Here is a 16,193-nt window from a genome sequence, read left to right on the forward strand (position 1 = left end):
ATTTAAATTCAAAATTCACTGCATGTAAGTCCTTTATTTGGGGAGATTTCTTCACCAGATTAGGTTTACCGGCAGCTAGTCCCTGATTTCCTACCAGTTTATTTAGGGTAAATGGAAAAGGCCATGCAGAGCCGACTTTTTTGCCCTAAATGGAAATTTTGAGCCCCAAGTTGGTGTTAGGGCCTCAAAACTCTCTCGGGAAGCATTCTGCAGTACAGAGATGAGATCTTCTTAAAGTTTCGGATTCAGGTCCTAGAACACACAGTAGGGTTGCGAAAGGCTTTTATAAAGGGAAGTTCACCTGCAGGGGAGGAAGTTTAGGCGGCCAAAGCCCCACCTGGCAGTGACTCTTTCCTATGAAAACTTTCACCCTGCAGTAGGAACGCTCGCTTTCTGCAATGCCTCAGAAGTTCATGGAAACCAACCTGAAACGTTCAAGATTAGACAGACGTGCCTCGCCTTGGTTCCGGGTGGGCTGGGCCCGGGGCTCCGCAGCGAGCCGGGGGCGCCCCGACTTTCTCCACGAGCTGCGTTCCCCAGTCGGCCGGGATCGCGGATTCCAGAGCGCGGGGAGACGGACGCTGCGGGGTTCAACATGCTGGGGGAAGGGCGCGGGGGGACACGAGCGGGGGCGCGCGAGCAGGGAAAGCTCTTTCTGGAGCGGGAGGTTAGAGCGCTAGGCGGGAGTCCCGGGCGAGGAGCGCCGCAGCCGGAGCCCAGCGCAGCTCAGCTCCAGCGAGGAGGTGGGGAGGGAGCGGAGGTAGGGGGGAGCGGAGGTCCGGGGCGCAGAGGTGGGAGGGTGCGGAGGTGGGGGGGACGCGAAGGTGGGGGAGACGCGGAGGCGGGGGGAGAGAGGAGGTGGGGGCACGGAGGTGGCGTGCGCGGAGGTGGGGTGCTCGGAGGTGGGGGGGAGCGGAGGTGGGGGCGCGCGCCGCGGGGGGCGGGCGGAGGGCGCGGGGGGTGGCGGCTGGGAGCGCGGGCGCCGGCAGCTGAGTGGACGCCGCAGACGGAGGCGCGGGCGGCGCTGGGGAGGCGGCGGGAGGCAACGGGGCCGCACTGCCAGCGCGAGCCGCCGCCCGGAGCCGCTCCGAGCAAGGTGAGGCGCGGGGGAGCTCCTGCGGCTGGGGTCTCCTTCCCTCCCGCCGCCGCCGCTTCCCTCCCCCGGGTCTGGGTGCGCGCGGGCTGGGCGCCGAGCCTGCGCGGGGGGTGTAGGGGGGTGCGCCGCGGCTGGCCGTGCGGGCGCGCAGGGTCGCTCGGTGGCTGACGCCGCGGGGCCGTGTCTCCCTGCCCAGATGCTGAAGGCGGCAGCCGCGCTGTGGGTGTGCGCGGCCGCCTGGTGCAGCGGGGCGCTCGCGGCGGCCGCGGCCGGGGGGCGGGCGGACGGCGGCAGTCTCCTGGACGACCAGCAGTGGCTCACCACCATCTCTCAGTATGACAAGGACGCCGGACGGTGGAACCGATTCCGAGACGTAAGTGATGCGCGGGGCCCGGCGGGGCGCGGGGCTGGGTGAGGGGCTGGCGCGGCGCTCGGGGCCGAGGGTTGGGGCGGTCCGCGGGCACGATGCGCCTCTCCCAGCCGGTGCCAGGGCAAGGCGTGGGGCTGGGCGCGTGGGAGCGCGGGGCTCTCCGGGCTTCCAGTCTCCCGCGGCGGTCCCCGCCCTCCGCCCTCCGCCCTCCGAGCGCTGGCGGCGGCTTCTCAACTTTTTGAGTGGTGTTTCTGGATAGTAAACGCAGCAGCCACGCCTCCGTGCTGCCGCGAAAGTAACTAGGTCGGACGCGGCTGCCACAGGCCGGGGGAGGAGGTAGAGGCAGGAGGCCGGGGCGCGCCCGGCTGTAGAAGCCGCTCTCCAGGCGCCACGGGTTCCGCGGCTCGGGTCGGCAGCAGCTGAGCTGCTCCGGATCACGTAAAATCGCCGATCAGGTTTGTGTTTCGGCATTCACTTTAATCCAGACCCTATTTGCAATGCGCTCGATTACGTTTTCTTCCAAAATGAATCACTTCCCTAGAATCTGCTGGGGGCAGGGTTGCCTGGCGTGGGGGCTTCTGCAGACGGCAGCGATGAAAGGGTTAAAATGTGTCTGGAGTCCCGCGCTGGTCGTCGTTTGCTCTGGAGCCCGTGGCGGGGACTCGGAGTCATCTTTCCACCCGATGAGAGCCGAGCAGAGGAGGAGCCGGCGGTCAGGGCGCGCGTCTGCCACGCGGTCAGCTCGGTGGTCCCAGCGCGAAGCTGCCTGACCTCGGACCCTCGCCCCAGCCCACCCGTCAAAAGCCAGAGGATGGGAAGGGAGAGCGGGCACTTCGCAGACAGTGATACCCCCTCCTGTGACATTTGAGACAATTTCTGGTGGAATCCGGCCGGCACACACCGCGAAGAGATGAGTTAACTTCTTGCAGCTGCAAACACTGTCATGCGTTGGAGAAACGGAAGCGAAGACTCCTTTCATCCTGATTCCTCTCCACCCTCTCCCAGCACGCCTCACCTGAACTTACCAGAATCTAACGCGCATCTGATTCTGGCAGAGATTCCTGCAGAAACGTTAATTTTTACTTCCAAATCAGGTGTAACTAATTGACACAAGGCAAGGTACTTAGGATGTAAAAGGATGATACTTAACGGAAGCCTTTGTCTTACATGCTTTGTGAACAAGGCTTAAACATTACTTTATTGCTGAAGTAATGTTCTTGAACATTTAAGTTTATACTAATATTAAAACAACAGAAAAAGCAGTCACGCAAGCGAGTGCAGTGTTTCTAAGCCTGAGAGGAATTTCTATTAACATGCCCTCATTTGGAAAATTATTGGATGTTCTGTCAGTATTTGAACATTGTTTCACATTATGACATTTCATTACTTCATGACTGCTTTAAAATGTCTTAAAATGAATGTTAGCATTATTCTGTAACGTATTTTGAATCTTGAATATCTGCATATTGTCTGATTTTACTCAAGTAAGTTTATTAAATCATTAAGAATGCTGATGTTTCATTCTGCATGTAGTATGGATTAGGGGTTGCTGGGCTCTTTCCCTGGCCTCAGACATTTCCTTCACCCACAGTGCTTGGCTGGTGTAGGGCTCTCTTAACTGCAACAAGACTACACCCAGACGGTTTGTGAGGTGCTTGACATGAAATATTGAAGCAAGCAGGGTTGCCCACTGTGAGAATTAATTTTATAGAATTCATGCAGCCAACTTCTGTAGAGAGTATTGGCATGGTATTTTCGGTTATTCTTATACAATCTCAGGAAAAAGTCCATTAAAATTAAGTATGCTGAACTTGTCAAATAAAGGATTTATTGAGGTATTTGTATCAAATAGTTCTTTTCAAGTACATGCAATAATCTACTTACAATACTTAAAATAATGAGTTATTTGGAAAACATCAGCTTTTTAGCATTACCATTTTGGTGAGTTACAGTTTCATTAAAATGATTTCCAGAGAGCATAGAAAAGAGAAGAACTGTCATTTTTTCCCCCTTTAGCCACCTGTTGCTTATTATTAACATGATAAAATGTATGCCGACAGCGTGGCTTTTCACCTAACAACTCAGAATGCAAAATACGGAACCCTTATTTAGACCATCTGCCTCACCGCAAGTTTGTATGTTTTCTTTCTCCTTGTAGGTAATCATTGCTCAATTATTTTCTCTATCTTTTATGATTTTTAAAAAAATTCGTCTGCAGCTGGACACATGTGGTTATGAGGCATCACTTGATTAAGAACGTGCAGCATGAATTCACCCATAAATCTTCTGCATTAGTTTTCATATCTTAAGTCATGGATTGATAAAGCCAGTTAGATGAGAGCCAAGAAACATGGACATTTGAACTTCTTGTAGAAACAACTTAACTGAATCACTTTTGCTAAGTGTTTTCCTCCGGTAAAAATAAAATTACTTTCATCTATAAGTAAGGGCTTTAGAATACTTCAGACTAATTAATGCTTAAATGAATGCTTTCAGTTTTTCTTATAACTCACTGTTTTATATAGTCTACATTATTTTAAAAGTTATTTCTTAATGAAGTTTTGAACTGTACTTTGTTTTGAATGGTCTATGGAAAATTAGTAATATTTGAAAATATAATTCGTTGTATTTCAAAGAGATGATTTCAAAGAAGTTACTATTTATATATGATATACTATAAATATAGAAATGTATTTTATTATTAATAAAGCGTTAGGAATGTAGAGCATGACTAGGAAATGGTATGTGAGAAAAGATGAATGTATGAACAACTGCCAATGATGATTTATTTCTCAACTTCCTCCAAAATGGAACACAGAGAAATAATAAAACCAAGGCAAGCGTAGAGTAAATATTAACGTGGGAAAAAACTTGAAATGGTTTAGACCATTCTGTACTTGCTTTGTTCCTTGAGTAAGGCTTCTTTACATTTCTGCCCTCGAAAGTGTAGAAAATGAAACTATATAGACATGGAGAACCTATTCCCTTTCGCGAGTCACTCTTATATTTGATTATTAGTGTAGGAATTATACTTGAGATTGTATTCCCTATGCTTTAGGAAAAATATGTGTTAAACCTAATCTAAAGATATAGAGTTAACAAACTTAAAAATAACTGTAGTAGACAGAACACTATGCTATAGTCAGGGTAAAATTATGTGATTTTGGAATAAAACGCAATAACCCTCAAACCTGGGGTATGCTTAGTATATACGCTGGTTGCATGCAGTTTTCTGCTTTTAGCTCTGTTGCGTATTGACAACATCGAGAACACAGGGTCTCTCAGTTGTGAAAGCCGGGAGAAGTTATAGACAGCTGTGTCACTTCCTCCACCCCCTGCAGGACTGAAGTCCTGCAAACATTCTCCACGTGTTTATATGTGTTTGTATGTGTCCATTAAGAGAACTGGAAATTAGGATTATTAGGATTATTATGAGTGGCTCATGTATTGCATGTTTCAAACATCCACATTGTATAAGTTGAATTAAACCATACTCTTTATTATATGAAGGTGAGTATGGAATTTGGAAATCAATGAATTAATTGTTAATGTATGATACAATATCAACCTCATATATTATTGATTCCACTGAAATATGTGTAGTAATTAAAAATGACAAAATGGATGAAATATGAGGAGCCCTCAAACATTGTATGTTGGGAGCAATTTAATAAAAGTCTAACAAAAGTAGCAATGATGGCCATGCTAATTTTATAGGTCATCTAATTATATCAGGATTGGACTCATAATCTGAAATTCAAGTAGTTCAGAATAGATTTGTTTTTCTATAAAATTACCTGGGGCTCGTTTTGAACTGTGGTTAATATTCATGTTGCAAAAACCACACTCAGCTTCAGTTTCAATTTATTCCATAAGTGATTTGTATTACCATTTAGACATGTTGAAAGAATAGTGGAGTTTACAGTTTCACTTTGAAAACTTAACTTGAATATAAGATAAAGGACATGTCACAGGTGGTGAAAATGTAAGATATATAAGTTGAAGCGTTTTAGTGGCATCCAAGTTATAAGTTGGCTTTTAAAAAAGGTCTGTTTTGGGGGTATAAAATAGTAAGTAAACTTTTCTTAACTTATTTTTTCTTCCTATCTCCCCTTTTCATCTGAGTTGAGATTCTTTGAGTGTAAGTTATTTAAGAGATAATGGCTGATGGTAAGGGATATTTCCTGACACTTAATGGACTATAGAGAAGGAAAAGCATGCTGAGAGTTCACCAGCCATTACTGCTATTAGAAAGTAAATAAAACAAATAGTTTCCATGTCTATTCCAAGTAAAGCGCCCTCTTGCTTTGGAAGACATTAACATGAAAACACGGAGAATCTGAAAAGACTGCTCTCAGGACTTCAGTTATGTCCATGACCCGCCATGGTTATAGTCCCTGAGTAGCAGGCATGCCTTCAGCAGTGAGGCGTCCGCCTTGGTGGTACTTTCATAGCAGCCAGCCACACTAAACTACTTAATTTTTCACCAGTATGTACCAGAAATAAAATGAAAGAATATTCGTATTTTGGAGAATTTAACAAAATATTTCATTATTCTCTCTGTTCAGGAATACCTTCTCAAAAAAGGATATCCAAACTTCATGAAAGTGTCCTTTTTAGTGTTCCTTACTATGAAACAATGTATTTTTTACCCTGGTGACCATCATATACATTTCATCACAGTTGAGAGCACAGGCTCTCCTTGAGAATTACTCATAGTTAATTCATTACATTATCATGAGTGTTTCTCTATTTTTCGTTTGCATTTTGACGATTTTAGGGACTGTGTTTAAAAGTCCTTAGAAGCCTTTGTGTAACGTGTGTGTATGTCTACAGATCAGAGGTGGTGAAAACTAGAGCATGCAGCATTGTTTATGTTGGGCTATTATTACATTGTTAAATCATGAGTAGATTTAATCGTCTACTAGTTGGCGTCCTAAGAGAAGGAGTAAGCAATCTCTGACAGTTCTGGGGCCCAGGAGTAACTTTAGCAAAGCCCTGACCACAGTTTTTGTAATCTTGGTTCTGTTAAAAGCTTTCAAACTCCCCATTTCCATTTGTGAACACCCTGTGCCTCCCGCGTTGAGCAGTCAGAGGTTAAGACTGACATTGTCACAGGAAGAGGCAAGTCAGAGAAAGCACACCACCGTGGTATTTCCTGGAGAGGGAATCTCATGGGGGTTGCTATCATCAGGCCCCATGAGGAAGTCTGAACTGATTACAGAATTTAGTCAATTTGCCATAGATTCATTTATCAAATACCTGTCATAGGGAAGTAGACAATACTTTCAACTTTCCAGAACTCATAACTTCTAGTGAGTTATGAGAAAGACTCCACTGAGAAAGAAATGTGCGTGTGTGCGTCTGTGTTTACGTTCGTAGGTGTGTCTGTTTGTATGCGTATATAAATGTATACATGTGTGTCTCCAAATATATAGATGAAGTAATCTGGAAACAAAGGCAATTATATATGATCTAGTTTGCTAGCTGCTGGAATGCAACACACCAGAGATGGATTGGCTTTCAATAAAAGGGAATTAATTTTGTTAGTTTTTCAGAGGAAAGGCAGCTAACTTTCCACTGAGGTTCTTTCTTACATGGGAAAGCACAGGGTGATCTCTGCTGGCCTTCTCTCCAAGCCTCTGGGTTCCAACAACTTTCCCCAGGGTGATTCCTTTCTGCATCTCCAAAGACCTGGGCTGAGCTGAGAGTGCTGAGATGAGGTATGCTGAGCTGCCTGGGCTGTGCTACATTGAGTCTCTCATTTAAGCACCAGCCTATTAAGTCAAAGGTCATTCATTGCAGCAGGCACGCCTCCCAGCCCACTGCAGATGTAATGAGCAACAGATGAGGTTCACGCACCATTGGCTCATGTCCACAGGAACAGAACTAGGTGCCTTCACCTGGCCAAGTTGACAACTGAATCTAACTACCACACATGGTATATAGATATTATTTTTACTGGTGAAATAGAAAGCAGATATCCTTAAAATATTAAGATGTCATTTATTTTTTCCTGGTTAGCTTCCCTCCTCTCATAACCAGGAAACACGGTCTCACTTACTGCCATGTGTGGTTGCAGTGCGTCTGCCTCGACCTCCCGGCCACCAGCTTGTTTGGGATTATATGCTTGAACTTCTGAGCTAGATATACAGAAGGAGCATCTCACACTGGTATAACGCACTGGTTTGCCTACTCTACCAGATTACTAGGTGGAATGCTTTTAGATTTCATGATTCTGACTCAGAGTGGCATTTTATGTTCTTATAACTTTAGTTTTAGTGATTTTATGGTCTGGATCTGATCTGGGTCAGGATTTTATTTTATTTATTTGTTTGTTAGCAAAGCTGTTCTTTGATGCTCCTATACACACAGCCTGACTCCAACTAGCTCCTGGTTTTTTGCATACATTTTTCTATTTATGGAAATCTGTCTTTTCTAATCTTTCCACCTCTACTGGTTTACAAACTGCAAATTCCCCACGGCTACTAGTTGTAGTCCCTTCCCTTTCAACCCCACAACTCACCAGCATTAGCACGATAACTGGCTCAGAGTAATCACTGCGAATAGTCATCAAATGAAGAAACATAATCTGTGCTCCTGTTGACAGTGCTTCAAAAGTCTTTAAAACTGGATTGTCTTTTGTTGGCATTTCCAATATTTGACATCCTAGAGCCCAGTTTAGAAATTGAATTGAAAAATTAATTTTCATGAATCATACAGTTTTAAGTATGAGACTACTTTAGTCCTATACATCCCAAAATGGACCAAAATGGACCAGTATGGGAACTCTGTGATGTCCAGTTCAGAGTGGTCAACACTGAATTGTAATCACAAACCCCACCATTCCTTGGCCAGTTCATCTGATTCTTTTCCTCAAGTTCCTCTTTGATCCTGTGATGTCACCGCCCTAAGGTCTTCAGAGATGTCCAGAAGCTGGGAAACACCAGTCCCAGCGCCCTCCTCACTGCCCACCCTCTGCTTTTGTCAAGGTCAGTGTTGCTGAATCCAGCCCTCTCATGCCCAGTACAGACGCCTTTCTTCATTTCTGCTTCATTTGTAATTGCCAGACTCTTAGTACCGGCTAAGTTCCTGCCACGAAGAGGCCCTCCATCTGCGCGGCGTAGTGAAGGCATAACTTTATTTCTCACGCATGCAGCCACCCAGAAGTGGCCTGTCCGTGGCTGGGCTTTCGGATCACGTCTCCAGGAGTGGCCGCTGCCCGTGCAGAGGGCGCGGTGTGAGAGGACACCGAGGACGGGCCGCTCGTCCCACAGTGACCTGGCGTCACATGGCTCTGCGTGTTTCCCACAGGTCTGAACTTAGCTCCATTTCGGCAGGGGACGCTGCTGGGTAACTTCTAAAGGGAAAGGCCGTTACTGAAAGAAAGATGAGGCCGCTGGAAAAGGGAAGCCGTTGTTGGTGACTCTTCTATCTTGTGACGCTGTTTCCAGAACTTCCCGTGAGGCGTCACACTTTTATCTGTTTCATGATATTGGAGGCGCCTGACAGCCAGCCGAGCTCCTGCCCGGCTCGTAAGCAGACATGGAGAATTGAACTGTTGGTTTTATGCTTTTTTAAAGTGATCTCTGCCTTCCATATATTTACTGAATGGGAACTGAAGTGTTTATTTGTACCCTTTTTGTATATATTTCATGGTATGATTATTTTGCAAATTGGAATTATATAACGTTTGCTTAAAATTTCACTCGCTCATGTTTAGAATAACTTACAATTAAATGGATAACAAAATAGTTGTACAAATATGCATGATAGGAAGATAAAAAAGTCTTTATAAAGTAATTTTGCCATGACAGTCATATAGTTTGTTCAGAAGGGTCAGAGCTTCCCCCACTTCACTGGGAGTCGTCTTGCCTTCATCGCCCCACACACGCGGTTTCTTTTATCAGGGACTCACGACCCGACCAGAAATGCTGTCTCCTACTGCAAACGCATACAGGACACTTCCCCATACAGAATTCAGGGACAATGACCTGATAAAACGCTTACTCTCTCCTTCAGAAATAGCACCATACCAGTGCAGTAGTTGATTTGATGGTTATAAAAGTAACCATGTTCAGTAAGGCAAAGCTACAACCACAATAGAAACAGTCCTTACAATGTGTGAGGTGAACTCTTTCCTTTCTTACGTACTGTTTGTATACTTTGGGTGCTATTAACCAATGCTAACACTCTTATTGTAAAACAATGATAAATAAAATCCATTATTCTATTTTCATGTCTGTTTGATTAGGAAACATTTATTGATTGTGAGAATTATATTATTTATATATGAATAAGCAAGTGTTTATATATGAATAAGGAAGTCTTAAGTCCTTTGCTCTTACAACAACTGGTAATTCTATTATTTTATTAGATTTTAAATATGTTGAGACATTTGATATTTGGTTTACTATTTAGGTTAGAAAATAAATTTAAATTTATAATATATGTATATTTTATATACATTTACAAATCAAGTGATATGTATGTGAATTGCCTCTTGCTCCCTAGCATTTTTAAGCTCTTTAAATGAACTTAGAAATGAACTCTATTCTAAAATTTTCAGACCACTGTTAAAACTGTGGTCAATAAAACAATTCCATATCTTTATCAATGGTATCTGAATACATAAGATCAATCAATTACATTTAAAATTGTTCAGTTTACTTTTTTTATAATAGCTAGCCTTTATTTGTCTTATTTTATTCCCTGAATACTCCAAATATCTCTGGCAACTATGCTGAAATAAAATACCTTTAAATATGTAATATATATGAGGTTTTCCAATAAAAAAGGGAAAAACATGGTAGCAGATCTCTAGAATCATAATTTCTAACAATACTTACAACTTTATCATATATTTTAATTGAGAATAATTAGAATGATTTTATCTAATTCATACCTCTAATCAAATAAAAGTCTTATCAAATAACCTTTAAAGTAATTAAGGTTAAGTGCATACATTTTACCTTTCATATAAGTAGGTTGCTCTGAAAGTTCAATCGGTGGCTAGAGAGGGTGATGATGGTAAAATGTATCCCTTGAAAATATCAAATGTGGTAAATTCCAACAGTAAAATAACAATTTAATGTAAAGTACTGGCAGACTCCTCCTCGCTAGCGTATTTATCGTTTCTATGTACCAGCAGCATCCTGCGTATTTTGCGTGTTAAGTGGTGACACGGGTATGAAAGAGGCACAGCTGTCATCCTGCTTCACAGAGGAGGAAGCTGAGGCACAGGGGCAGGCAGCTGTCCATGTCCGCTGGGCGCTGTCCCCCTGTCCCCACCTGCCCGCTTTGTGGCCTCTCAGCTGCTAAATAAACTGTCTTTGGTGCTGTTTTGTGCCCGACGCTAAGCACATGATCACATTCAGTGTGGTCATGCAAGGACATGAGAAGTAGATGTCATTTACAGATTCTACAAATGAAGAAACCGAGTTTCAGCAGCTTAGTCCACTTGCTCCAGGTTAGTGAGATTTGAACCTCTCTCTCTCTCTAACCCTAAAGATCATATTTGTTATTTTCTTATGAATTCACAGTTGACCCCCTTTAAATGAGTCATTGTGAGTCATTCAAATCGATTTTCTCTGTTGTGAAAAGTCTGTTTGGTTGTTTCTGATGGTTGCATTGACTGACCCCTTCTTGGCTGCTGGAGCTGGATGTTGAGGACGGCAGTGGTGCTTGGCTCGGCGGAGGGGATGTCCTTTAGGCAGTCATAGGGTCCCACTCTGATGTGAACGGCTCATTGGGGCGCTGCAGTAGAAGGCTTCTGGCTGCTTGTTCTTCACTGTTCCCGCGGCACCGAAATGGGGGGACAGCCAGGAGTCGCACACCACATCACTCTTCAGGGAATGATGTTTTCTCAACAGCTGCACCACGCTTGGCTTCAGCATGTTGGCATTTTTATTCGTGATATTTGTTGATACCACAATGCCGTTGTGAGTATGTAGGTGGTCAGGAGTGGCTTTCAAAGCCGGCAGATGTATTTTTACAGTACATGTTGTTCAGCTTCTTTAGAAGCTGTTAGTAGGCACCGCTGGTGTGTGATTCCCACCTACTACGGTTGTAGATATTTTCTTTATTTTAGAGTAGAGACTCCACTTCCTTTCTTCATTTTCAAAGAAGTTGATAAAGAAGGAGGAAGAAATATAATTATTTTCTTAAATTACAGACTAGGAGTTCACAAAATACTATCATATTTAACCAATCCATACGCATGCAATATAAGTATAATTAGTGTTGAATGGGTTCTGAGCCAACCTGGCAATCTCTATCTGTAATGTGTTACTTATTTTTCTACATTTACCATGTTGAATATCCAAGACTGATGTAATGATATTGACTTTTGAAAAATGGAATCACGTCATTATTAAATAGGTTGGAGTATTATAGTTTTTAGACAATTTTGTCTACGAATATTTTGAAGACCTATTTATCTAGAATTTCCTTTACATTTTAAAGTGTGAGCTGTGTAATCTAGCAGGAATCCTCTCGATAGAAAAGAGCAAAATTAATTAGTGCCAGACTAAAGAAAATATAGTGTGAAGTGAACTTCAATGATTTCTATATTTTGTTTTCATTGATATTAATTAATATTGAGCTTATTTATTGCTAAATTTTACGCTAAGTATTTTTAGAAATAAAGAATTAACTGAGATAGTCTCTTATAGAAATGAAAGTTAATTTACATGGTCAATTTTGATATTTTGTGTTGGATTTTCCAGATGCCCCTGTTGCTATTTTTACTCTTCTCGTCAGGAGAAGCCCATTCTTAACTATGGATGAAGTAAAAAAGAGGGGACAAAAATGCACGACTTAACCTAACTATGTCTCCAAAGATATAGAACGATTCCAGGGTACTCTCTCCCTAAGGTTAGTAAAGTACTTGCTAAGACACAGCTCCTGAAAAGAGGCATTTGATAGTGCTGTGACCACAGCTCACTCACTCTCCTATCAAAGGCTGTTCTGTGACTTTCAGAATATTTCATTGGGTCCTCCGGGCGGGATGCTCTGAAATATGAGCTTAGTTACTGCCTTGGAGCGTGGTCTCAGCATGTGCTGCAGAACCAGGAGAACTGCCAGAGCGTCAGGGGCCTTGCACAGATTGCGCGACGATAGGCCGTCCTGGTGCCTCCCCACAGGCCCGGTCGAGGTGCTCTTGACAAGGTCTCATGTTCTCCCCGATCGTCCGAGGCAGACGGATTCTTCTAAAATGATCCCTCTCCGAGGCCGAGATGGCTAGACCGTGGTGCCACAGGCATTAACCTAGTGCTGCCTGAGAAAGTTTTCTTTCACTGGAAAGTACACTTTGCTGAAATTGAGATGTCATAGACTTTGTAGTTTTGAGGAAAGGGCGTGCATACTGACACTGTCACGGGAAGGCCCTCTGCCCTGGTAAGGAAGTGCCGTGTGAAAGCTGTGAGATTTATTTGCAACCCTAAGCATGGTCATAGTTTTACAGAGCTCAATCCACTTAGCAGAGTTTCTTGATTAAACTTGCTCATTTTCCTAAGTGTTATTTTGCCTTTTTAAAATCTTTGTTTCAGAATTGACAGTATTCTATGTATTTCTTTTTGTACTTAGTGTGTATTTTTGTAAGTGAATGTTTTAAAAAAATGTGAGAAAATTGGCAATGGGGATTGAAACATCTAGTCCACATAGCAAATTAGTATAAAGCTAGGAGAAAGCATTGCACATTATCTTTGCAGTATGAGAAGTATTTGAAAATAAATTTCGGCATGTGAATGTGACGGAGAGCCACAGGTACTGTGCAGGTCAGAGACAGAGACCTGGAAATCTCACGTCTGGGTCTGCCGTGCCTGCTGTGGTGCTGAAGCCACCTGGTCTTGTGGTTATTTTGGGAACGTGTGCTCCTTTATGGACATGTGCGTTGGAGACCCCCTGTGCCTTCTGGGGCTGCTCTAGGAAGTGGGGGGCGGGGGGATTCAAAGGCAACAGAGCCCCTTTGCCCCTGCTGTGGGGTCTGCTACTTCTGTGCCATGAACGCAAGTGGAGAGAAACATCCCTGAGGCTGAGCTAATGCCTGCTGGAGATTAGGACAGTTGTTTTGCTGTTCCCGTGCCATCATTTTTGAGCTAAAAACAGTTCTCTGACATCTAATTAGCTTCCCAGTGTGCTCAGAACAGCTTCTCAGGTTTCCTTACTTCATAGCCTGTCACCTTGGATTCCAAAAAAAGTTCCAAGTGAGCCGTGGTCCTTGTAAGCGCTGGGTATTCCTTCATAGTTGCAATTAAAGCCCATATGTGTTTTTAATTATTCTCTTCGGGTAAGATAGTTTTACTTTTCACTTCTTCATTGTTGTGCTAGACTGATGTATCTGACTTATATTTGAAGTTGAATAAGAACCCTTCTATATTGTGGTATTTGGGTTTAATTTTTTAATATTAGGATTAAATTATACATTGAAATCACTTTCACCTAGATGGCATGGCAAGATTTTACAATTTGATTTTTATAGGGATGGAGCAATTTGATATCATATCTAAATAGTCAATATATGAAAACATGTATTTAATTTAGCAAATCGAAATAAACTGTTACCAAGTTTCACTCATTAATAAATATTGTAATGCGTTTGCCATGTTTTGGTAATGTTTTAATATACTGTAATATTTAACCAAAATAACTGTTTAAAAATGTAATTGACCTATTAATTGAAGTGATTCAAATTGTTTTTATCTTGTATTTTCTCTTCAGAGCTCAAATATACTAATAAAAAGCAAATAAAATAGCACCACAATTTGTGTCTTTTATTGTTTAACAAATAGATTTTTTTAACATAATCATTGAGATAAGGCAATTTGAGCATGTGTTTGTAGTTCAGGATAGAAGAGTGTTTCCATGCTCTGATCTTGTTTATATTTATTTTAGGATTTTCTGTAATTCCAATTGTGTTATTTGTGCAGTGAAATTAATAATGTATTTCTACATTTATTAAACCAGCTCTTTCCAAAGCTAATCCTCTGGGCCAAAAACTGTTTCCATTTTGGGGTCAGAAACTGTTCCAGAATTTAGGACAGTTATGCTTCTCCTAGAAATTATCAGATACGTTCAAATTTGCATTCAGTTTTCAGAGAATTTGTAGTTCTATACTGTGATTAATTATTGAAGACAGGTGTATAGGCGAATTGGTAAAGATGAGCGTTTTACAGAAATTATGACTGAATAGTTTACTTAAACCTTTATGAAGATATTTTTAATGTTCTTGTAATTACGAAAAATTTCTTACTGGAGTTACGTTCCTCACTGTTCCCAGTGAAGTCGCTGTCCTGTTGGGATCTCCTCTGTAGTCGTTTTCGCATTCACGCCTCCTCACTCTTCCTTGGGTCAGAGCCTTATGGTGTCTCCCTTACGTTGGGCCACTTTCCTGTTTTTTCGAAGCTGTTCCCTTGCTTTTAAGCGTTTGATGCTTTGTTAGTACATTGATTCTCCCCAGATTACAGCTCTGACCTGGTTCCTCTGTTCCAACCCCTCCATCCTTCTCCTGTTTACTGCATCGTGGGGACAATCCGCAGCTGCGCGGAGCGCTGCTGTCTGCACGGGTGCGAGCAGGAGTCCCTCTGCGGTGTCGGCTGCAGGAGCTCCACTGTGGGCCTCAGTGCCCAGGGGTGTGGTCAGTCCCCTGAGACAGGCTCCAGGCGTTAATGGGAGCAGTTTCACTGTTGTTGCACCTGCGCTGAGGCAAAGGGTGGTCAGAAGGAGTCTGAAATGAGACCGAGGTAAAAAGTAAGTTACCTTGCCAGCGCTCTGGAGAGGGAAAGGCCTCTTTGCAGGCTGTAAAGATAAGGATGCTCGCAGAAAAGTGCCTCATTCTCTGATTCGATGGCCATCCAGGTCATGGCAGGTGTTGGGGTAGTTCAGCCTCAGGAGAGAATATCCCAGTGGTGCTGACACATCTCTTTCTGCTCACACAACCTGGGCTGAGGCTGCTGGACGGGGGTGGAGCATCTCGGTGACGCTGCAGCCGCAGGGGCCAGGCTGCGTCCTATTCAAACATCAGCACCGAATAAAGCCAGGTGTCCTGCCCGATACTGGCCCCAAACATGCGCATTTTCCCGTCCTGTTTCCTCTTTGGTGTGCTCTTCACGCTAATCAAACTGAGTGTGAAGCGTCCATCGTGTGCTTCGTAATCCTGCTCGGCTTCCATGGCCTTTTCTGCCACCCCTTGTCCGAGACCCTTCCACGACTTCCACAGTCCAGCCTGTCCCCTCCTGGGCCCCCGGAGCGCGTTCTGAGAGGCAGCGTTAGGGGTGACGGAGGCGGCCGGGGAGCCCTGGCCTGTAGGAGCGCAGGCGGGATGGACGCCCACCGAGCGAGCAGTCGGTGGACAGAGGCGTGGGAATTAACCAGTTCTCTTCAGATCAGGCTTAGGAGTTCGTAACTGATACAGATATCGAATCTCTGGTTAATACTATCAGCTGATAGCGATGTTTAATCTTATTTTAGCCCTAGAGATTTTATTAAGCATGTCATAATGGAATACTTGTTCATTCCCAGCTCCGAGAAAATCTTTCTTAAATATTTGATTTCTGAATTTAAGCTCTCATTTATTTTATAAGAACACGTACTTTTGCCACCAACTTTGAACTACAGTAAAAATGAAAATGAATATTAGCAAGAGTTTGACATGTCACATGAGACACAATTTTGCTCCTCCAAGCAGCCAACCCCTGATCTGTAATTACTGTGAGAATGTCATCTATA

General features: G+C 43.5%; 1 protein-coding gene across 1 annotated transcript in view; it reads left to right on the forward strand.

Moving 5' to 3' along the window:
• Positions 1–1,292: 1,292 nt before the first annotated feature.
• SPOCK3 (SPARC (osteonectin), cwcv and kazal like domains proteoglycan 3) overlaps positions 1,293–16,193 on the forward strand; it is a 398,330-nt gene continuing 383,429 nt past the window's right edge. Inside the window, exon 1 of the mRNA XM_077144397.1 lies at positions 1,293–1,478. Within this exon, the coding sequence (XP_077000512.1) occupies positions 1,293–1,478 (186 nt within the window). The remainder of the gene's footprint in view (positions 1,479–16,193) is intronic.

This window comes from Tamandua tetradactyla, chromosome 26 (genome assembly GCF_023851605.1).
Source record: "Tamandua tetradactyla isolate mTamTet1 chromosome 26, mTamTet1.pri, whole genome shotgun sequence".
NCBI lineage: Eukaryota > Metazoa > Chordata > Mammalia > Pilosa > Myrmecophagidae > Tamandua > Tamandua tetradactyla.